The sequence below is a fragment of the Lagopus muta genome, chromosome 1 (assembly GCF_023343835.1).
Source record: "Lagopus muta isolate bLagMut1 chromosome 1, bLagMut1 primary, whole genome shotgun sequence".
NCBI classification, from domain to species: domain Eukaryota; kingdom Metazoa; phylum Chordata; class Aves; order Galliformes; family Phasianidae; genus Lagopus; species Lagopus muta.
In genome coordinates this window covers 30,448,235-30,471,947 of record NC_064433.1, presented here as the reverse complement: position 1 = coordinate 30,471,947, position 23,713 = coordinate 30,448,235, and the positions used below count along the sequence as shown (strand labels likewise).

The window sequence follows — 23,713 nt, the reverse complement described above, 5'->3', positions numbered from 1 at the left end:
TGCATGCTGCCACTCTAGGCAGCATCCCCCAGTACTGGAGCAGCTCACTTACAACTGGGCAGCTTGCTCAGATCACTCCCTGACACCTCCGAGGAGCAAGTGAATGGCTTAGCAGCTGCAGAGCTGCCCATCTCTCCCACCACAAACAAACAAACAAAAAAAAAAGGGAGCACCCAGCAGCTAACAGCTATCTTCTGATAGATTAACTCCATCCTTAAATTGGTTCCCTATCCATTCTTGAAATCCTTTTGGAAACGTGGACAACAAGACAATAACTGCTCTCACAGGCAGCAGCGCCCTTCCAGTCAGCATCCCACCCACCTCCCATGTGAGCTCATGCTTTGTTGTTGTGGTAGCGAAGATTACATCAAGAAAACATAGCCTTTGCAGGGCTAGAAAATTTACAACCTACTTCAGTTATTCCAGAGGGGTGGGCTGAACAAAGAGCAGCCAGCCTGTTCCTGCTAGGGACGTGCAGTCTCAGTGCTGGATCTCATTTTTGTTAAAAAGGTACAAAGTTGTATTTTGAGTCTCCTTAACATTTCTATTGCAGGTTTTAAAGCAGTTGGAAAAGGTTGGTAGGTAAAAATAATCACTCTAACACTATGTGCTTAAAATGTTCCTTTTGCGCAGCGTACTTCAGTGCTTGAAACATAAGATCTGTTGCACCTACAGTATGGACTCAACCACATATTTATTGTTGAATTGAGCAAGTCCCTACTGATTTCCCATAACAGCTTAGTGTTATTAACAGCTACAAATATATGATGTGCTCCCTCAGCAGAAATGTAGCTTTCTGTTTTATTAAAACCTTATAACATTTCCTTCTCACTAACCTGAGAGGTTGGCATTTATATGATCTACTTAGCTATCCAGCCTTCCAATTTGGAAATTTATAAAAACGCTCATCTAGTTTTATGGCTTTTTCTTTTTCCTGTACTTGTTCAAAATCAGATAAGGACCCCAGGGTTCTGATGAACACAGGCCAGCAGTATGCCCTTAGTGTATGGAAAGGCAATGGTATCCTGGGCTGCATTAGGCAAAGTATTGCCAGCAGGATGACAGAGGCAATCCTTCCCCTGCTCGGCACTGGTGAAGTCACACTTGAAGAGCTGGGTCCAGTTCTTGGCTCCCCGGTACAAGAGAGACATGGATATAGTGGGGAGAACCGAATGAAGGGCCATAAAGATGATGAAGAACACAGGCACCCCTCCCATGAGGAGAGGTTGAGAGCTGGGACTGTTCAGTCTGGAGAGCAGGAGGCTCATGGGATGTCTCATCAGTGTCCATAAACACCTGAAGAGAGGGTTCAAAGGTGAAGTTAGCCTCTTTGCACTGCTGCTCTGTACTAGGACAGGAGGCACTGGGCACAAACTGGAACACAGGAGGTTTCCTCTGAACATAAGGAATTGTGTTGTGCAGGCGACGGAGCACTGGCACAGGCTGCCCAGAGTCTGTGGAATGTCCTCCTTGGAGATCTTCAGCAGCCACCTGGATGTGGCCTGGGCACCCTGCTCTGGGTGTCCTGCTGAACAGGGTTGGACCTACTGGTCCCCGAGGTCTCCGCTAGCCTCAACCAGTTCCACAATTCTTGGAATTTTATCTAAGAAATAAATTGATACACAGCAATTCCGTGCATGTTAGAAGGATATTTTCAGTGTACTGATCAGATCATGAAGGGCAATGTCTCACTAAGAGACTGATGCAGGCAATGAGGGCAGGTAGACACTCCACCTGAAAAGGTTTGCAGTAACAGCAAGATTCTGGACTAAGAAAATAACTCAGATAACTCTGGTTCTTTTGATAGCTGCTAGCTAACAGGGTTTGATAGCTCAGATCCCTTCTGATTTTTGACATGACGTAGTAGTTGTAACCTAGGAGTGTATTGGTTTGTTGGTTTGGCTTTTTGTTGTGGTTTTTTTTTTCCTGGTTCCACTGAAGAAAAAAACTTTTCCATTCAGACATTACCCCAGAATTTATTTTTCCTCTCAAAGGTCCTGTGAAACTTGCTTGGGTGTTAGGTTTGTACGTTGGTAGTCCTGCTGTTCTCCTGTGCAGAGCTGAGAGCAGCAGAGCTGGAGAGCCCTCAGTACATGGAGCAGCCTTGGCTCCAGGGGCCCCCAGGGCTACAGCAGAGGGGGGCATCAGAAGGTGCCCAACTTACTGAATTTCTATGGATTTCTTATTTTACCACTTTTAGCTATTAGTTACAGGTGTACGTGTGCTCATAGATTTGGTAAGATCTCTTAGCATTTAAAATTCAAAAGATACAGATACTTCAGATGGAAAAAGCCCTACAGAAAATAAATGCTAGCTTAATTGCTAATCATTGCTGTCTGTAACCATAGCAGAAAAACACAGAAGATTCTAGAACAGCCCTGAGGCTTGTGGTGATTGGACCTACAAATAATTACTTAGGTGTTCAATTTTATATCCTGTGAGTAATCTCAGTGATTCAACACAACTGCAGTGCACAAAGTTAGGGACCTCTTCCACCCTGGACGCTGGCTGCTTTAGCTCAATCACTGTAGCATTAGCAACTCCTCCACCTAGCTGCTGTTTTCCATAATGCCAACACAAGCAGCTGCAAACAAGCATGGACTCATTGAAGAGTTATTTGGGGGGAAGTGCCAGAAATTATTTATTTCAACAGAGTTTTGAACATACTGTACTAATATTCTTAGAGTGTATTAAATGAGTTGTACTTTCAGTTGAGTGGATACTTAAATGCTTTGAGTATAAAGGTTATTTTGCTCTAAAAATATACTGGTGGTATTATATATGATTAAGGAATGTTCTTTTTAGTGCTGTACTTACTAGCAAATCTGCTATGAAAAATGTGTTTATTAGATAGCTAACAGCACTTCAGTTTGTGTTGGACCATTAGCTAGCAACCCCATGGGTGACTCTACTGCCATTTATGGGTGATCATCTGGGTATTATTGCCTAGGGACTGCAATAACACAGCCCAGTTTTGGTGCAGTAAATCATTAATGTCGAATTAAGTTATCAACATAAAATATTTGATAATAATGATATAAAGACTGTTTGGAAAATGTGATGATGGTGGTTTTGGCATAGATATATTCACGTGAACTGTTTGCAAACAATCCAAAGTCTGAACTGATTATTATTTTTTGCTAAAGTTATAGCCAAGTTTTGTTCTTAACTTAGCAATTTGGATTGCTGCCTGTTGTGCTTAGAACTTGACATCTGCAGAATGCATTTGAATTCATTTAAAGAATGAATTTAAAGGCACATGCACCACTTTAAAACTAGCTATTAGAAGTTAACTTAGGAAATGATCTCTTAGTCCTTTGAGAACTGCTTTCTCAGAACAGCTACTCTTTTCAGTGGTGTGACACTGAACTAGAGGTGTTTTCTGCCTTCTCTGTGAAAGACCCAAGCAATCACCAAAGGGAATCCACAGCCTGACTACAGAGGCTCAGACTCAGTAAAAATAGGAAATAAGCCATCTCTGATGAGAAACAATGTAATACAACTGTTTTTCCTCGTTACTACCTCACCACCTGTACCAGCATTACCAAAAGTGAACGTGGAATACCTTTTCCAAAAACCTCCAGATAAAGCTGGGCAACTCAGGTGAAGCATGCAAAGAGGATATTACCACCTCTATTTATCTGGTGTTTCCTTCTTCTGACATCCATACTCTACAATATCCATCAATGACACTAACAGTGGGGTCACCCTCAGCAAGTTTGCAGATGACACCAAGCTGTGGGGTGCAGTCAACATGCCAGAGGGATGCAACGCCATTCAGAGGGACCTAGACAGGTTTGAGCAGTGGGCCCAGGTGAACCTCATGAGGTTCAACAAATCCAAATGCAAAATCTTACATCTGGATCGAGGCAACCCGCACTACCAATACAAGCTGTAGGATGAAAAGATTGAGTGCAGCCCTGCTGAAAAAGCCCTGGGGGTACTGGCGGATGGGAAGCTGGACTTGAGACAGCAATGTGCCTCACAGCCCAGAAAGCCAACCGTATCCTGGGCTGCACCAAAAGAAATGTGGTCACCAGGTCAAGGGGGGCGATTCTAACCCTCTGGTCTGCGCTGATGAGGCATGGAGTGCTGCATCCAGATGTAGAGTCCTCAGTACAGAAGAGAAAGAGACATAGACCTGTTGGAGCATCCAGAGGAGGGCCACTAAATGATCCAAGGGATGGAACACCTCTCCTATGAGGACAGGCCAAGAGAGCTGGGACCGTTCAGCCTGGAGAAGAGAAGGCTCTGAGGTGACCTGAGAGCAGCTTTTCAGTATCTAAAGGGGAACTATAAGAAGGGGACAGACTCATTAGCAGAGTCTGTGGTGAAAGAACAAGAAGGAATGGCTTCAAGCTGAAGGAAGGTAGATTTAGGTTGGATACAACAAAAAATTCTTTTACAGTGAAGGTGGTGAGGCACTGGAACAGGTTGCCCAGTGATGTGATTGAAGCTCTGTCCGTGGAGACTTCCAAGGTGAGGCTGGATCAGGCCCTGGGCAACCTGATCTAGCTGTGGTGCCCCTGTTCATTGCAGGGGAGTTGCTCTAGATGACATTTAAAGGTCCCTTCCAACTCTAAGGATTCTATGATTTTATGATTATCATCCCATAACAGTCAGCAGAATCAATGTTTCAACCTGTTAATCACACTGTATATTAACGTAAAATGTTGAACAGTTTGGGATTTGATTTGATGTTTCATCCTGAAATGGATACTGTAGGGGAACAGACATCTTAGACAGGAAGGCAAGGTACGTTTTGTATCAGATATATTTTCTGGAGACATGGTTGTACATCAGATTCTGTAACTTCCCTTAGACAAGATCTAGTTGGCACTGCATGCTGAATTTCACAGACTCCCACTCAGCCTGCAGTTACTGCTGTTGCTAAAAATTGGAGCCACAGATACAGAATTCCTCAACAGGGGAACTGCAACAGCAGGAAACTTGAAGAAGTCGAGTGCAGTCAAAATCTCAAGGAAGGGCAAATCATACTGCAAGACTCAAAATGCTGGACAACTGAGGAAGAAAACAATTTCAACTCAGATTATTATTTTTCTTTTTATGAGCACCTTTGAACTGTAGTAGTTCATCAAGATTTTGGAGAAAAGAAGTCTGTGCTAAAGATTCAGCATTTTAAATGAAGTGTATGGTGCTCTTCTGCGGTAGAACCATCAAAGGCCAGAAGAGTGTTCCTAACACTTGAAGTTAATTTAAGAAAAAAGATCAGAAAATCAACCCCCCCTGACTTGTGATGTAGAATATCAACTATTGACCTTTTTGCATCTGTTTAAAATGTAAAATCATGTAGATTTTTGTATGAGTACAAAAATACTGATTCAAGTAAAACAGCTATTAAATTCTAGTGTTAAAATATTATCCAGTAATGATTCAGATCTTGATAGATGTGATGTTTTCATCCCTCAGGGTACATAAACAAAGAGAAAAAAGGGGGGAAATTTTTGTTTTGTAAGTTTATCGATGTAAGAGAGTGCAGATAACCAGTGGAAGGAGTCACTTCCATAGTAATACCCAGACATGACTAATTTGTTACTCATTTCTAATAAAGGCATGAACTAAAGAAGTAAAAATGATGAATTGACACTTAACAATTGCTTTAGATAGCTGCAGTATTGTAAGATACACCAGGAAGGCATAGTTTACCTAGTCCCTCATCAACCAAAACATTAAAGTGTATTTTCCTCTGTCAAAAAAAAAAAGGGAAAGACAAAACCTTATATGAAGTATATTAGGAATTGGTCATTTAAAATTGAGTATTCCTTTTCCAATTCTCACCAGGCTGCATATCTAAATAGTATTAAATGATAAAGCACAAAGATCTATCTTAAAAACACTAATCAGCTACTATTTAAGTAAATAATACACAGAGATTAATGCAAAAAAAAAAAAAAAAAAAAAGAGAAGAAACTAGAAACATAAAATATGAACTACTCCTTTTAGAAAGAGGAGTATGAAGAAAGCAGAAATTGATATTCTGTGGCATTCCTCAATGTTTTGAGAGTGCGAATTTTATGAAGGAGCGACCCATGCAGCTGCAGTCACATAGCTCATTCTTGGGCTATATCTGAAAGTCATCATAATCACAGTTACAGCTTGAAACGTGCAATCCCCCTCTGTAGCTGGTAGTGCCCCCAGTTCCTAGTAAATATTGTAGCTTCAAAATGTACAGCTTGCTCATGTGTCTCATGCCGGATTTATCACAGGCTTTCCTGAAGTACGTCGTGGTTGACCCACGCGTTATGCACTGCTATACAATTTGATGAAAGTGGGTGGATAACAGTGTGAGATCTTGCAACTCTGTGTGAGAAGAGGCTGATAGAGGAGTAAGGAATCTGGTGTGACATTTTTGCTTATTCCATTTATTTGCACAAATGTGAAAGACTCTGCTTCCCTAAATACTTCAGCTGTACTCTCAGCTTTTCCTTGCCATTCCTGATTAACTCTGCTCCCACTCAACCACCATTTCACTCTCACACACACACTCTGGGCTCGGTTCAAAACATAGCACAGCAAAACCTCTCCACCCAAAGAGTTCAAGTCCATGTATGCCTTTGATTTGAGTTTAACTTGGCTTTTGCTTAGCTATCTCCTATGGTTCTTCCAAGAGATGGCTGATAGTCACACCCACGGCTTTCAATAACATTTATCACAACCTGCTGGAGCAAGTTTGAATGAAACCAGTATGCCTGTTCAGGTTTGTAGGGAGAAGCATTGCATTGAGGGGTTCAGCTTCAGTCCGGCATGCTAATTTAGACAGGTCAACATCCCACAGATTAGAAAACATGATTTGAAAGAGGATAAGAATGCCATTTGTTTTCACTAAAATGTGCGCTGTTGGGTTTTTGTTAGAATTTGCAGGGTATGTACATGTTAGATGCTAATGTGAAAAGCTCCACGCATTTTTTGTTTCAAGACTGTGAATGAATGTGGTTTGTCACAGCTAACTGCCAGAATATTTGTAAAATGCTCATGGGAACTCTTGGAATAATTAAAGAATGGTGTCTCCATGACAGGATAGCACCCATCCCATTTCTTCCTGAGGAAACAATATGGTTATATATTATAAATTATGGCTAATTATCTCACATCCTGTTTCCTCATAGCCCTAAACACAGGAAACCTTTTCTTCTTTGCGATATTCAATCTTGCCATTAATAATATCTTTCATTTCTACAGTGGAGTTTATTCCAGAGGATTCCAATCCGTCTCCACAGTACAGACGAAGTGTGATCACTGACTGGCATACAGAGAAGAAAATATTGGCCAACAGCTTTACAAAATTCCTCTGATCCTGTATAAAAGGATTGCTGCTATCCACAGAGAACTGGGAGAGTCTTGTTTTCTAGGTTTTTGTCCAAGATCCTCCTCTTCAGCTTCAGAGCCAGAATATAACTTTAATTGAACAGAAAACTCTAAGGAACCAGTGCGTGGCTCCTGGATACGTTGAGGGACATGGTTTAGTGGGAGCTATTGGGAATAGGTGAACGGTTGGACTGGATGATCTTTTAGGTCTTTTCCAACCTTGGTGATTCTATGATTCTATACAGAAATATTGTGAACCTGAAATGTGTACTGCCAAATCTTATCTGATTTTATCCCACCTATCAGATCCTTCTAAAGATGAATGTTGCCAAGATTAAACCAACAGAGTTTCTGTATTGAGTTTACTAAATGGTAAACATATCTGGTTCAAATACGAATAGTAGAATCAAAAGTAGCTGATTCGTCCATTCTAATGAGTTATAAGAAAAAATTATAAAAGGGGAAAAAAAAGGAAAATGAATACTGTGCTAGTAAAACAAGTCTAGTATCAGTGTCTGAAAGGGATGAGTACTTTGTGTGAGATGGGAGGCTTGTAATGAGGAGTGAACCAAAGGTTTGATAGCTCTGTCAACTGTAAAATGTTTCCAGTCCCTATTAAAAAAAAATACAAGGAAATAAAGTTAACTAAATTAGCTATTCTCTCAAAAAGATTTTTTTGGGTTTTAGACCTATCTTTTGCAGACCAGCCAGCCTTTTGCATTCCTGCTGACTAAAAAGCAGAAGTCTTTATTTCCTCATTAGTATGTGTTGACTCATTCTCTTATTCATGGAATATTTATGCTATATTTCCAAACAACAAAGTTTACAAGCAAAGACATGCTGCATGTAAATAAATAAATAAATAAATAAAATCCACTGTATCTCAGTCAAACAAAAGCTCAGTACTAGTAAAGAATGATAACTGAAATATTTTTCTCACTGCAGCCAAACATCCAAGGCATATTGACAAACAGAACACACAACCTACTTACTTGAATATATACACATATGCTCCAGAACACCAAAATTAGAAATTCCCTAAGCAGCAATGAGAATTCAAGTACCAGAAACAGAATACTTCAGAAGACTTCAGAATACTACGTTAGTAGAAAAATGAGATACACCACCTTGCTTATTTCCAGGGTTGCTGGGGTTTTTTTTAATTTCTTTGTTTGTTTGAGTGGTATCTAACTGCAATCTAAAGCTGAGCCTGAAATGGAAGCAATGATCCAAATTCATTCCTGGAAAGTGGAAGAAAAGAGATTTCCAGAAAATGTCTGGAAAAAGTCATCAGGGAACCCACTTGTAAGTACTGCAAAGATACTGAGATACAAACAAACATCACACAATGTTACGCAAATGACAAATTCATTATGCAGCAGCGTATGAGGCCCTCTGGACAGGAGAGACAGAAGACTGATGTACTTGACTTCAGTAGGCCTTTCCATGCCAGTTAGCCAATAAAAAAATAAATAAAAAGAAGAAGACTGAGAAGAAATTTTAAGTTAAGAGCAGGTAAAAATCTGTTACAAAGAGAAAGGAACAATCTGTTCCCTGTGGCCATCGTGAACAGGACTAAAACTTTGGGCTTCAGATGCAAAGGGAAGGACCCAGGTTATGAATTAGTCTGAAAGTGGAAATTTTTAACCAGAGAACTTGCTCGCTTGATGAAGTTTTGAAAGAGAGAGTCCACCTCAAGAGGTCTTGTAGCACAAACTGAACAGAGAAGCAACCAGAGAAGCAATCATAGCTGATTCTACACGGGGGCAGAAAGGGTAAATGAGCTCTGAATAAACTCTCGAAGTCCACTACAGACTTTTATTTTCTTAATGTCATTTGAATATATCTACACTCTTCAAAAGTTCAAATACAAGTGCCAAATAGATGAAACGTTCTTTGCTCGAATGAGTATCTGAAAAGAGGTAGCCAAAACAATATGTCATCAATGGTTCTTTCGTTCCCTGGATATGGAATATTTTGTTAGCTTTCATCAATCAATCTCAAAAGGAAGAACGATCTGTTATTTTAAATCTTTTTCACTTTATCTCCTTCAGAGACACAGTGTAGTACTGGAAGCTTTGAGTCTCCAAAAATACCACTTCAAGCTCGTTCTGTTTTATTACGCTGAGAAAGTAATAACAGTAAGGTCAGTTGCCTTTCCTGCAACAGTATGTAAATGGTAAGCGGCACAGGATTGTTTCAATTATAAAGAATACTTAAAGTTAATATTTCAAATTTACAACACAAAAATACAAGTATTTCCATCTTCCCCTCTGCTCTTCATGCTAATCCTAATTTCTGCACTCATGCATAGCTATTACTTTGTCCAAGGAGTCCCAGTCTTTACCATGCCCTGCTTCATGCTTGCTCTCTTCATGCACCACCTCCTCTTGATATACCATATTATTATCAAAATCTCCTTGCCATCATTGATGTCCCTCCCTCCTCCTAATACCACTCTTATTTCTGAAAGAGTCACCCTATATATTAGAAACACTTACTGTTGTCCATTTCTCCAAATGGTCATAACATCATTCACAAAGTCTGCCCTGCATATGTCCTCCAGTGTCCTTCTGACTGATCTGCTTTCTATCCATTCTCAAAACTGCAGCATGAGTACAGCTCCATTTAATCTTCCACACAAAGCTGTCCTTGCTAGAGAACAGTCAATAAGAAAATCAGCTTCAGGCAAGTTCCTAGTTCTTGTTTCTATAGGGAAATTCTGAAAATGTATCCAGAATACATACTCCAACCAAAACAGGACAAACAAAAGGGGACTCCTACTTCTAAAAAATATGTGCCTTATGCTGGGTTGACCTTGGCAGGGCATGAGATGACTACCAAACTGCTCTCACATCCTACATCCTCCCCCCATCCTTCTTAGAAAGACACAGGGGGAGAAAATATGACCAAAAACAGTTATACTCAAGTCTAGCTACAAAAGACAATTGGTAGTAGTAGCTGCCTTCACTAGTCCCAGCTTCAATCTAAGAAAGGATTTATGAGTTGTGGTGTCTACCTTTATTACGGACAATCTCTAGCATCAGTGTAAGAATATTTTAAGCTTAGAGCAGGTCAAACATACTAAAGAAACTGCATTTTTACCACTTCTGAAGTGTGAAAAAGAAAATGAAATTGTAAAAAAAAAACCATAAGCTTGGCTAAAAAATCATAAGATTATTGAAGTAAGAGTCTCATTTTAATAAAAGATACATCTAGTAACACAACTTAATTATCTGGTGCTCCCAGTTTTTCCACTAATCAAAATTGTAATGATTTACTTCTGTAGCTATTCACTTTGTCCTAGCCTAATATTTCTCTTCCTGTCCACCTTTATTCCCAATTTATTGTATCTACCCCTTCAGGTCAAATCGCTCTCCCTTCTCAATTTTTAAGAAAAATACTAACAAGTACCTGAATGAGTGCAGTCTGATAAATTTACGAATGTGCCTATACCATAAGATTTGCACGAGTTAGTAGAAAATCAGAGTTCACAACCCTCTACTTGTACAAAACCTAAACTACTCACTCTACTTTTTGTCATGCACAGAGCAGGCAGAAGGAGCCACAGCTCGCACTCTTTCCTTCTTTAGCAGAACTGACTGCCTTCTCACCCTTGACAAGTTGGTTCTGGAAGCAGACATCCAAATAAAGAGCATTATCTTTCAGCCCCAGCAGGACTGGAAACCTCTGAGGGCTGGAACTTTGTGGACATGTATAAAAAGTCAAGGCTGCCAGCAGTAAAGTCCCAGGTTTTTCTGTCAATTGTAAATTGTGTGTGTATGTGCAATACGTACCTCCAAAGGTGGATGAGAAAGGGCCAAAGCAGCTCAACTAATATATTTTGAAGTTGTACGAGTAGGTATGAAGGTCAGTGCTGGAAAGGATAGGGATGCCTGTGTTCTGCACATGTAAGATACACAATCAAAAGATCAAAAAAAAGGACAGATAGCACCTTAGACATGATGAGTGTTTGTTCTTGCATTCCTCTCTCACACAGATACCCCTCTTCAGTTTCCCTGACTCCTCTGTGCAATATGATCTGTGCACCATGAGCAGATGACAGCAAGGTCTTTTTGACTTGGGACAGAAACAGTGAATACCAAAGTTTCCAACGCATCTCTGAATCCCAAGTGACTTAGTAGTAATTTTAATTAAAAAATTCAACAATAAGTAAAAACATGCAGCAATTCTGTATAGTATGCCCTCCTTACAACCAAACCTCACCTCAGTGACCAACTAATCAAAGACATAGTTGATTTCCCCTACTATTCCCCTTTCTTAATTGCTTCAGTGCCTGGTCTGAGGGTCTTCCAAGATTTCAGTCTATTCAAAATGCAGTACTGAAAGTCATCTTTCTTAACCTGCAATGGGGATTTCTTTCATCCCATCCTTCAAAATAGCTTGTTCCTTTATTTAAATGATAGCATTCATTAACCTTAATAACCCTTAAAGTCAAATTTACCTTAGACATTTTATCTTTCTCCTTCCATCTGTGCTTTCCTACTTATCACTACAGTCTTGCTTCTTATTACATTTCTCTGCAGCCTGCTAATGAAAAGTCTTTTCCTTTCATTCTGTAATTCTTCTTACACACTGTCCCTGCAGGCTGCTGTGACTTAACTCAAGCTCTCCTGAGATAATCCTTAATTAATATTCTGTCAGTAATCATGGCAACTAAAGTCGCCAATGGACATACACTAGTGCAGACCTTACTTTGGTCATTCGGGACACACCAGTGCCCTGGACCGTGCACTGACCCACACCAGCTCGGACATCCCTCTGCTTGACGATGCCATGCTCTCAGCAAGGGAGGCATGGGGCAGGAGCCACGTGTCCAGCATGCCCTCAGCAGCCCTGTATGTACGCCAGGGGCCGCCAGCACGCTGGCACGGAGACAGGTGGCTGCCTAGCACCACACAGCCGGCAGCCTGGCAGCCAAAAGCCCCTGTACCCGGCCTGTCACAGCTCTCGTGTACCTCAACAGCCGTCGCCATGTAACTCAGCACATGGAGACCTCCGCTATCCCCAGGGGGACTTCGTCCCAGTCTGCCACATCAGACAGCTGCCCAGATCCGCTGTTATTAAATGCACGTATACATATACCAATACATACATACATATACATACATACATATACATAGATACATATATATGTTCGGCACGGAGGAGGAGCAGTTCCGCCCCTCACGCGTCGCGCTCAGATGACGTCACTGCACTCCGACACTGCATTGCTCCGCACTGCACTGCTCCCCGAACCCGCGCCGCCAGCAGGAGGCGCCCCCGCCCGCCACCAGGCGGCGAGTCACGTGTTCCTCCGTCCCCCGCCCCTCCCCCCTTCAAGTGGCGCTGGAGGACCTTTCCCATAATGCTCTCTCGGCCGCGCCGCCACGCTGTTCATTCCTCACTTCCTCCCGAAGCGGAAGACGGCAGAACAGCGCCCCCGCGCGGCCCCCGCCGGCGCTGCCCCTCGGCCGCGCGGACATGTGTCCCGGCGGCCGCTGAGCCAGCCCCGGCCCTGCCGGCCCTCCGCGGGGCGGGGGAAGCGGAGCCTCCGCTCCATGGTGGTGACCGCCCCGGAGGACGCCGCGGTGCCAGGTAAACAGCGGCGGGTTCATCCCGGTGCTCCACCGCCGCTCGGAGCCCGCCCGCTCCCTCCGCGGCCCGGGGGGCGGGACCCGAGCACGGCTCCGACGGAACCTTCTCGGGGTCTTCGGGACGGGACGCGCGACCTCGGGAGGACAAAGGGGCGCCCCGGGGCTGCCTGTTCGGAGCGGCCGGAGGGGAGTGCTGGCGGGGCAGGAGGAGGAGCGGCCCCCGGCGGGTTCACGTGGAGCGTAGCGGCGAACAAAGCTCCTCGGTCCGGCGGGAAGTGTGCCGCCAGCGGGCCCGGAGCGCGCGTTGGCGGAAGTTGCGTGGAGTGACCGACATCGGCGCGGCTCCTCCGGTTGTGTGCGGAGCGGCGGGACCCGTTTGGGGAACGCGGTGTGCGGCTCGCGGCTCTTCGTGAGCGCTGAGCGGCATCGGCGGGCTGCACGGAGCTCCGCGCTGACAGCCCGTCTCCGCCTTGGTAACTTTGAAACGGGACAATTCGGGTAAGGCCGATCCCGCTCCCTTCCCTCCCATGATGCTTTTGTGTCACGCGGCGAGTCGACCGCGAGTTGTTAATGAGAACGCGATAAGGCGGGAGGGCGGAGCGGTTCGTTAAGAGCAGTGCCTGGGCTCTGCCGCCGGGAAGAACCGCCTCCTGAAAACGTGCACAAACCGATATGGTCGCTCAAGCCGTAGTCATTGAACGGATCGGAACGGCTCTGCTGACTGAATAACCCTTCTTAAGGATTTGGGGCTCGGGTGACCTTAAAGGGAAGTCCTGTTAGCTTCGTGGCTCGTGTTACACTTCTGAATCGTTAATGTAGTGAGTGCTTAACTCTCCTTTGGATCGTAGGGAGCGGTAGTTTAGCTTAGTGAAGCGGCGGGCATCCAAAGCTTCTTGTCACGGGAAAGCAATGGGAAAGTCTCTAGTCAGTTCACCATAGTTTCTTTCCTTCTTAACGTAAGCAGTGATTTCCTTGAATGAAATGGCAAAGTGACTTAAAAATGCTGCGATTTAATTGATTAAATCAAAATTTAAGCATTTATTTTTGTTGTTTAACCGGGAAGCCGTATTTAGAAATGCACAAAAATGCTCCTGCCCTGTGGAGAGGAGTTGGAAGTGATTCCAGTGACTTCTTTTAGAGATTTTAGGAATATTAAGGTTTTTGTTTGTTTTCCTCAGAGGAGATGAAATGTGGGAGGGGGAAGGGCTTTTTAGGCTTTTACATGAAGTCGCAATGTTGGGCTTCTGCACATTTCTTCAATAGCTAATGTGGTAAGTTCTAGAGTGGTAAATGGATCAAATAAGAAATATACAGGATTTTTTCCATGGTTCACTTGCTTTAAAGTTACTCGTGAGTAGGCAGAATGGACAGTAAATTTGTCTTTACAAAAACAGAAAATTACTTTGGTGAGAGAGAGATCAAGAAAGAGTGTTTTTCAGACCTTCTCTGTAAACAGTAAAGCTGAAATCACTACTTTATCTCAGGCTCAGATCGTATTCAAGATTGGGAATGCTTCTCTAGGAATTTAGTGAGGTTTTTGTGCTTTAGTGTACAGTGCTCAAAGCACAGTATGTGATGGTTGTTGAGTTAGCCTCAATATGAAGATGTAAGTTTATGTTCTGTGGTTATATAGCTGTCCCTTCTGAAACATCCAGGAGATAAAGATTCTTTTGCTCTCACCTGACTGAAGTTTGAATAGCATCATGTGTGTGAGTTCTGGCCTTTGCCTTGTAGATGGTTCTGCTCGTGATATGGAGTGCTTTGGTTACAAACGTGTTTTTACCTGTTACAGGAATTCTTTGTGGAATGCTCTCAGTCTTCCATCATGCTGAACATAGTAAAATGTGTAAAACCTATTTAAAGTCTGCTATATAATGTCCTTCCACTTCAGTTTTGCTGTAAATAAGTTGCACTCTAATTCCTACTGACATCTGAACTGATTCTTTAGTGCAACATTTTGTATGAATGAATTCTAAAATGGTTTATCTGCCAAACTGCTGAAGAGGAAAATAGCTTTTATACATATCAGAACTGTTCTTATTGTCTTTATTTGCCTATCTTGCAAACGTGGAGATAATATGCCTTAAAGTTTCTCCTGTAGCTGTAAATCTCAGAGGTTTCTAATGTGCATGTTACATAAAGAGTACTTCAGAACAAGGGCTGGTTCATGGCTTTTCAGCAGCGTTGGTACACTTTATTTCATCTGTATGTATCTGCCTTACCTGGAAGAGTCGTGAGCTCGTGCTGAGAGGATATGAGCATGGTGATTATTTTCAAGCCAGTGGTGAGGCTACAGAAACAGCTTACAAGCTGTGAACATCTCTTGCTGGCTCTGAGGATTGGACCAAACGCGCATGGTTCCTTTGGGTAGGAACTTGGCTGTGGTCATGAAATAAACTGGAGGGTTGCAGCTGCTGGAAGGTGAACGCTTGTTTGCCTTTGTGTTCCTTGAAGGTGCTGCTCTGCTATTCTGCAGCTATCCATCCCATCTCTACACATAGGCTAGGCAGTGTGCCAGAGGCCTAGTGACTGTTGGAGGGACTCTCAAAGGTTGAATATGCACAATCTGTGTTTCAGTAGCCCGTACCAGATCCAACCAACAGTTCTTCCCTGTGAGGAGGTTTTTATTTTGGAGTTTTATTTCTTTGTTTGTTTGTTTTTAAAACCCATTACTTCTAGAAACATACTGCTTTCCTACAGCTTATATTTATGACACTTCTGATTGTTTCTCCAACTGAAATTCTTAAGAGAAGCTAATTAAACTTAACCAAATGTGGAAGTTGTCATTTTTAGGCTGGCAGAATTGTTCACTGATATGACAAAGGATGATCAAAATACTGTGTTTGATTATCTATGAAGTAGGCAAAATTAGAATATATTTTATATTTGATGCAGCTATGAACAACTATGCATGCAGCCATAGGTATGTGAGTATCTGCATGTTACATTTGTGTATGTAGTGCTGACGTGAATATTTTCATCCATTTTCTTTTTATGGAGCAATGCTTTCTCACAAATTGTCTTGATGAAACACTGGTGTTACCCTTCTTCCCCAGGAGTGCGCACAGTTTGAGTTTTAACTTTTTGGGTATTATTTGGTCGGTCTTCTGTAAAGCAAATTTTTGTCTGCTTCTGGTGTATTTGTGGTTAAAGAGGTTTGAGGATAACTTGGTTAATGGTCTGTGCATTAGGTCACAGTTTGGTATATGGAACAACCAGTGTGCAGTGTCTACCATCACAGCAAACATGTGCAGGTAATGTTTTAATTTCATTCCGTGGCCGGTGGCATTCTTACATTTGAGATTATTTCATATTTCTTCACTCCCGTGGTATCAAGTAGAATGCTGAAGAGGTCTTCTAGAAGCAGTTTCCAGAAGCCAAGTGCTGTGGCAAACTGCAGTATCTGATCACTTCTGTGAGGCACTAGCAGTAATGGCTGTCTTAGTGCACTCGATGTAAGGATTGGTGAGCTCCCACTAAAATGCACTTGCTCTGACTTTAAGTACCACTTAACTGTGGATTTTCCTTCAGAAGTACTGTTGTGAGTTAGTCAACTTGGCTGATGCTCCTAGTGTTCGGAATTATTGCTGGCATCAAGTGAGTTAACACCTGTGTTCCTACTTGGCTTTTGTTTGACTGGCAGCTCTAACAACAAAGATATATCCAGATGCTGGTGGATTTCAAGTTCTCACATAAGTCCATCCATACCTTTATCAGCAACACAGTGCTGCAGCAGTGAACGCTTCTTTCTACCCTTGGTGTTCCACAGGAGAAGTGGAAAACTTGAAATGAAATGGAGCCATAATGATACTCGGTGCTTGTGTTCTCACAACAGATGAGCAGTGTTAATTGGACTGCTTGAACAAATTACTTGGGTGATTGTGAAGATCCAGGAAGGAGAGGAGGAAATACTCTGCTTTCTATACAGCTGCTGAATAAGCGCTTCTGTGCAGTTTTAGCTTTTCTTGAATGTTCTTAGTTTGCTACTTGTGACACAAAAGGTGGTGGCCCCTGTGGACAGGTAGGTGTAACAGAAAGTAATTGCAAGTCCCGTGAAACAATTGAAAAGCTGTCTGTTAGGTCTGAACTCCCTAGGATTTCAAGATGTTGCCAAATTAAGATATCTTAGCAAAGAAGGTAAAGTATGTCCTTCACTCTAGATCAATATAATTGTGATTCTTCAATGTAGATTTTTATGCTCAGGTCTGGCTTTTCCCACTTGCATGGCAAATAGTTCCTGTTACATTTTGTCTGTCGCTATCAGCATCAAGGAAACCTTCTCACACTCCTTCTATTCAGCTGCGTTTTTTAGCTTGTTTTAACTATCTTGAAAGTGATCACTGAGTCAGAACCGTGAAAGCAAGTGAACAGTAATTGCAACTGCTTACTCCCCATCTGTCTTACTACTTCTCAAGTGGCATCTAATGCCTTGTTCTACAAATACCATAGGAGATTTTCTGCAAAATACAGTGGTGCTCAAAGCCGTTTCAATTGTCATGATAAAAACCTTTGTAAGCTCTTTATTTTTACACCTATTCCCAAAAGCAAAGCATTTCTGGTGCAAGATTTATAAGAGGTCTTTGACCTATGCTTATAAAATACTGCTATTCAAAGTGAAAAGGATCTTGAGGGCTGTGTTTTTGATATCTTAGCTTTCACATAATATTTTTCTAAGAGCATGCTTTGTGAGGCAAAACGTGTGTTTGAATGGCCATGTTACTTTCTTTGTCTTTTTGATTTGCTTTTAAATCAGTGTCTGAACACTTGCAAGCTGAAATTACTTCTTACAGAAACTCAGCTTTTCATAGCTACTAAAAGAGCATATGGTATCATAAATGCTTTATCTGATCTTTAAAATAAAAGAGCAGCAGACTTTTAATGGGGGACTCAGTTCTGTATAGTTCTAACAAGAGCATGGGTATGGTTCTGTGCAGTCTTTTGCATGTTTCCATTGAAGTAAATCCATAAAATGCTACGTGAGTCGGTGGGTTTCATAATTCTAGTGTGTTGTATTAGCTTTATGTGTGAGTGTCTGTATGAATTTTGCAATCCTTTTTCCTTCTACAGCTGAAAGGCCTTAGCTTTTCCAGTTTTCACTGTCTTTGCAAGGTCTTTTTAGTTCATCTCCTGCGTGCCTGCAGTTTAAGTCCAGCTCCTTGGGTGTGTTCAGGATGTTATTAAGAAACATAAAGATGTCTTCCTGGTTTCTTTAGCATCAGAGAAGTGATTGCAGCAAGTCCTGCTGTGTTGCCATAGCACTGGCTGAAGTATGCTCATTCATCTTGTGGGAATGTTGCGTGTGCAGTGTAGCAATGGGACAGGAACTTCAAGTTAGTAGTGTATGCTGAACACGGATCTAGTTTATGGGGGAAAAGTAAATAGAATGACTAACGAAGTTTGAGTAAATGTAGATTTTTTTTTATTTTTTTTCCAGGTTTTTGACATGGCTGGGTTTGGAAGAGTTGCTTGTGTGGCAAGAATATACTTGGCCTCAGTGACCTACTGCCACGTATCTGCTCTCTGGTGGAAAGCATGAAAATATTGATGTTTCCAAGCGGGTAGAAAAAAAGCACTTTTTAACTGCTCTTGGAAACGACTGAGCCATTTCTGCTGGCTGTGGTATGTAATACTAACCCTGCTGGGTGCAGAAGTGTACGTGTGGCTAAGGACCTCCAGCAGCAAGAGACAGACTTAAGTGTTTGCGCTGATTTGGTGTAGTTGCTTGAGCTATGTGCACCATAACAGTAGTATCTAAATGCAATTAGTTCCTGTTATTTGTAAATCTCAATTTCACACAATTTAGTCATAGGTTACTTAGCAGAAACTCCTTATTGCTGACTTGTACACTTCAAGAGAGTGTTACGTGGCCTGTTTTCTACTGCTTGTTTATTTCTGTTATGTCTATCACTGTGCTTGAGTGTTCTGTCAGCAGCATATGGAACAAGTATAATGCTTATTGCCTAGTATTGAAAATAATAGTTTTGGAAAGCAAAATGGAACAGTCTTAACTTCTGTGAATATAGTTTTCATCATCTTGTATTAGTCTTCAGAACCTTCTGTTCATCCTTGTTACTCTAAATGAGCCCGCTTCTGCATGTGGGCAATTAACTGTGGCTCCATGACACGCATTAAACCCAGGGAGCATTTGTTCTGTCTTAGAGCTGATGTGGGCCAAGCTGTAAATTTCTGTGAAGATTAGAGATTTGTCTTTGATTCAGAACACTTCTGGAAAGCAGTGTTATGAATGGCAGTTTTATTGCAGCAGCATTATTCCAGTGCCTAGGGAAGATCTGTGACTTTTGTCCTCAATACTTCTGCATCCTCAGGAGCTGCCAGAGACTTGGCTACAGCATGGTTTGTTGCCTGTCAGAGCAGAAAGGGGTTTTTCTTACAAACCTGAGAAGTTTGGCTGAAGAACCAGAAGGGATATAACGTAGCTCTGAATTACAAGTTAGGTATTAGCTGTGAATATATACATCGAATGAAATGAGACTGTGCTGTTACAACTTCCAAAATTATTTTTTTTCCTTGCTGGCTAACAGGACTAGCTTCATTTAGTTCTTAGACTGTGAACTAGGTTTAGCTAAGCACTGGCCATCTTGGTAGTCAGTGGTCAGCCTGAATGTACCAGTGGTGCAGAGTTGGCACTTTTTTAACTTCATGAGCTTCCTCATAAAGTGAGGCTCAGCTGTGTGATAGCACAGTCTGTACTGGTGTATAGGGTAACTTTCTTCAGTGTGTTTTTGATGGATATTTGAAAGAGAATGGGTTTTAGGGATTTTGGTCGAACATGATACCTTTCCTACCTTGCAGAAATGCCAGTGTTTGTGTGGATTGTCCCAGTAGCTATGTTAATGCTTGTGATTCTGTTGAGCAGCACCTCTTGAGCTCCAGCAGGCTTGGTGCCATGATCGGTGCCCTGGGGAGCCCGTTGCAGTTCCTGACTGAGTTGGCCATATGGGTGTATCCTTCTAGGGAGAAAGTTGGACAAGTCTTAGCTATTCCAGCACCTTGCTGCCATCAGAAGAGAAGGTCCTGTTTTATCTTTTCACTCATCCATTCTGTTCTTTGCTGTTTCTTTGGCACGTTTGGCTCTTAGTTAGCTGAGCCTGCTCACTATCACTGTTGGTGAGAAACAGAGCTGCTTCTTTTGGTGGCTGCCAGCTTTTAGATTAATTGTCTTGGATAATTGTATCCTTAGAGGGTTTGGATGGACTTTTTAAATCATCAGTGTCTCCTTGCCTGAATAGCTCTGATTCTTTAGACTCTGAGTCTACATAAATAGGCTTAAACCACCTATAGAGAAGGGCTGTTTCTTCGTTAGAGTTGGTTTCTTGCTTTCTCTTTGTGTTTGTTGGTTCTGTGACATTCCTCTTGTGAATGAAAGCAAGGTGCAAGTCAAACAGACCATAAGTAAAGATCCTCTTTATAAGGTCTCCTTTGAGAGTGCCTGTTGGTTCTGTTTTTAAGAAGTTCTGCAAAAAGGAATAAATCCAGGATAAGTGCTTCCGGATTCCCAGTTCAGTCCTCATTTATTGAAGGGCAAACAACATTACTGTGGTGTCACTTGAAACGCATCAACCTTCCAGGTACTATAGACAACTTGCAAGTTTTTCCAAATAAAAGAGAACTGGAGGTTCTTGATGTATGCTTGGGAACACCCAATAGTTTCTTCTTACAGGATACGTAGTGTTAAGTGATAGGTGAAAAGCTTTTCAAATGTTCAGCTGCCACTGGAAATGCCATTTCCTCAGCCCATCTCTAGGATGGTTCAGGGCGAAAGTTCTTAAGATGTTCATCAGCAGTTGGATGTCAGCCTTCCAGTGGTCCGCAGATCATGGTGGGTCCATATGGAGATATCTAGAGGATGCTCTGTGTCCTATCATGACTTACTGAACTTTGTTTTTGCACATGTCTAATTATCAGGATGCTTTTTCCATTAAAAATATGCTTGCTGAGGGAAGAGTCTTAAACCTTCCAAGGTTTCTTAAAGACCATCAAAATGCATAGGGCTGGACAGAGCCCTGCTTCATAGTACCCAAAAAAAGATGAAAGTAGAGGATGTTACTGTCATCTTCTAAACCAAGTGTGTTCCCATACATTGCACGAGTGTCTGATTATTGTTTCAGCTTTGGAACTGTTTTGAGTTATTAAATGAAAATGGAGGTAGTAGACATTCTCTTTAACATACAATGTTTTATGTAAACAGAGCAGTCAAAACAGATCACTCCTCTAAGTTCAAATGCATCATGTGTCTAAATTGAGAGATCATATACAAATGTTTCCTGAGTTTTGTCCCCTAAGGCAGCAAGAATACACTCGTGTTGGGCATCATTTTGTGCTTGCTTACTGGAGATTTTGTTGGGCCATGTTGATTTCTGTCCTCCTTCTAAAATAAACAAGCGTTACTTTTGTCTAGACGGGTCCATAGACCATTACTGGAGGATGTCTATATCTAGTTATTGCAATTTGTTTACTGGGTGTAGAGAAAGTCCTGAAAAGAAACAAAAGTATGATGACTTCATGTGTCAGTTGTTATATCACTATAAATGCACCACTGTTCGTTTCCTTAGATTTTTTTTGTTTTATTCTTCCTTCCTTCTCCCCACCAACTTGAATAACGTGATCCTTTGGGGGAGAATTTCAGAAGTAGTTTGTAGTGGGAGCATTGATGGTATTAGGTATTAGGATTCAAACTGCAGATTTCTAATTAGTTTCACAGTTCTGACCATTTCTTTAGTGAACTATGTTTGGGACACATAGATTAGAGCCCTGATTTCTTGGACTGCCTACAAAAGCAGGGAATGTGTGATATAATGGCTATCTGTAATCATCTCATTTCTCAATTGTTTTTTTGTTTTTTTTAAGAGGGATCATTAAAACACTTGCTATTGCAAAGATCAAACAATAAAGATTCGATCAGAAGAAAAGTTTTAGGAGGCAAATTCTGCCTCTCCCACTACCAGATATCCAGGTAGCAAAGCAAAAAACCAGTGTAGCTTTTATGCAACAGAGATTTAGCTGACAAATGTGATGGTGATGCTCTCAGCTCTTCCTGCTTTTTCTGGTAAAGCTGTTAAAGGGCAGGGCTTGAGATACCAGTAAGTTTGCCTCAGGTCTGAGTGCTTATATAGTAAATCTTGTTCATTGTCATTCAGTCATTTGTGAAGCTTTAATTTGTCCTTTTAAATAATAAATATAAAAAGCTTTATAAAGTTCAGAACAAAGTTGCTGGTCCTGTAGAGCTGTTGGATGGGAACTTCAGGTGCTTATAGAATGTCCAGTGTGACCACAGGGTTTGAAATGCAAGAGATTCAGACCTCAGTGTAAATGTTTTTCCAAGCGTATTTCATTCTGCATGTTGTAGAGAAGTCATCCAAAGAACACACACTTGCTACTTAATTGAGCAGTATATCAAGTTTTTTCAACCTCTTTGAAATGGATCTGAAGGATCTTCTGTCCATGCTCTTCTTCCATACAACTCCTTTGGATACCTCTTAAAAGGATGGTCCTTGCTTTTCCTGTTGCTTCACTGACAAACACAGGTGAAATGGTCTCTTATTTGATATTACAGCTCTCCCTTCTTTCCTGGATGTTAATAGTTCCAAATGCAAACAAAAGCAAGAAGGAAGCAAATACAAGCTGCTTTCATTTTGCTCCCTTGCAACAACTGCTGTGATGCTAGGGGTGAAAAGCAACCAATTCTTCTTGTTCTTCAGCACTTAATTTGGTTGCTTCGACCATTTATGAAGGACAATTTAAGTAGGTTATTTACTGCAATGTTAAACGGAGTGATTTGCGTAGAATCTTGGTAATGTGTTTAACTTTCAAAAGTTAAAGCAGCGTTGGCAGTCTTAAAATGTGCAAAAATTTTGCATTTGTTGCACAAAAAACAGTTTTAAAGTTGGAAGAATCAGTTGCTAGACAGCATTAATGATACTCATAAAAGGCAAACAGTGTAAATGATGTGTATCTGACTCTTAATGTTGTGTGTTTCTACTCTACAAAGTGTAATGAAATTGAGAGCGCTCATTATTTCCATAGTGGGCATTTTTATCTTCAAGTTGCAGCATAAATGAACTGTGTAAACTGTTTCTGTTTTCCAGACTACTTTGTAAGAAGATGAGGAACAAAAAGCAGTGCATTCAAGATACAGAAGGTCAAAAGCACGAAGGCATGGAAGGTAAAGTCTGTGTATAAAAGCATCCGAGCTGTATTATTCAAGTTCAAGCTGTGAAAGGTTAGATTTTGAATTTGTTCCTGAATTGGTATGCTGCTTGTTCTGAAAGTTGTGTAAACGTAACCACTGCTTCAACATAATATTTTTCTTCAGCCTTTGAAGTGCACTTGTCCTTTCCTGTGAATTCTGGATTTCACTTGTTGATTTCTAATAGCAGGGCAAAAATAGGAATGGCAATTGTTATTAAAAAAATAATTAACTTAGAGTGAAAACCATTGAAGAATGGTTCTTGTCACAGTTGGTATTATAAAACTATTTCCAATATAAATAAAAAATGCTTCCATTTTTGTTAAATGTACGTTATTAGATATTAAATATCTGAGGATGTTTGGATTAAAGTAGTTCTTAAAGTAGAAAACTGAAGGGAAAGAATGTATATGCAGAGATGAATAGATGATATGCTGGAGTAATGTATTTTGTGAATACAGTGAATTATATGAGGAGCTTTCAGAAGAGCAGTAAGTAAATGACTTCATAATCAGTGGGAAATACTTTGTGATGCTTTCCTAATTGTAGTAGTCCTAGGGCTAACTTTCCTTTGTTTTAATGG

General features: G+C 41.4%; 1 protein-coding gene across 5 annotated transcripts in view; it reads left to right on the top strand.

The window, feature by feature from the left end:
- The first annotated feature begins 12,795 nt into the window (after positions 1–12,795).
- Positions 12,796–23,713, top strand: part of SCAF11 (SR-related CTD associated factor 11) — a 41,861-nt gene continuing 30,943 nt past the window's right edge. The window contains exons 1-3 of one of the 5 annotated variants that reach the window (XM_048947617.1): positions 12,796–12,924; positions 18,358–18,542; positions 23,030–23,106. In XM_048947617.1, the coding sequence (XP_048803574.1) occupies positions 23,046–23,106 (61 nt within the window). In that variant the 5' untranslated portion in view covers positions 12,796–12,924; positions 18,358–18,542; positions 23,030–23,045. Of the gene's footprint in view, positions 12,925–13,015; positions 13,422–18,357; positions 18,543–23,029; positions 23,107–23,713 lie in introns of those variants that run through there. The other 4 variants (XM_048947655.1, XM_048947627.1, XM_048947634.1 and 1 more) reach the window with 4 other exon arrangements.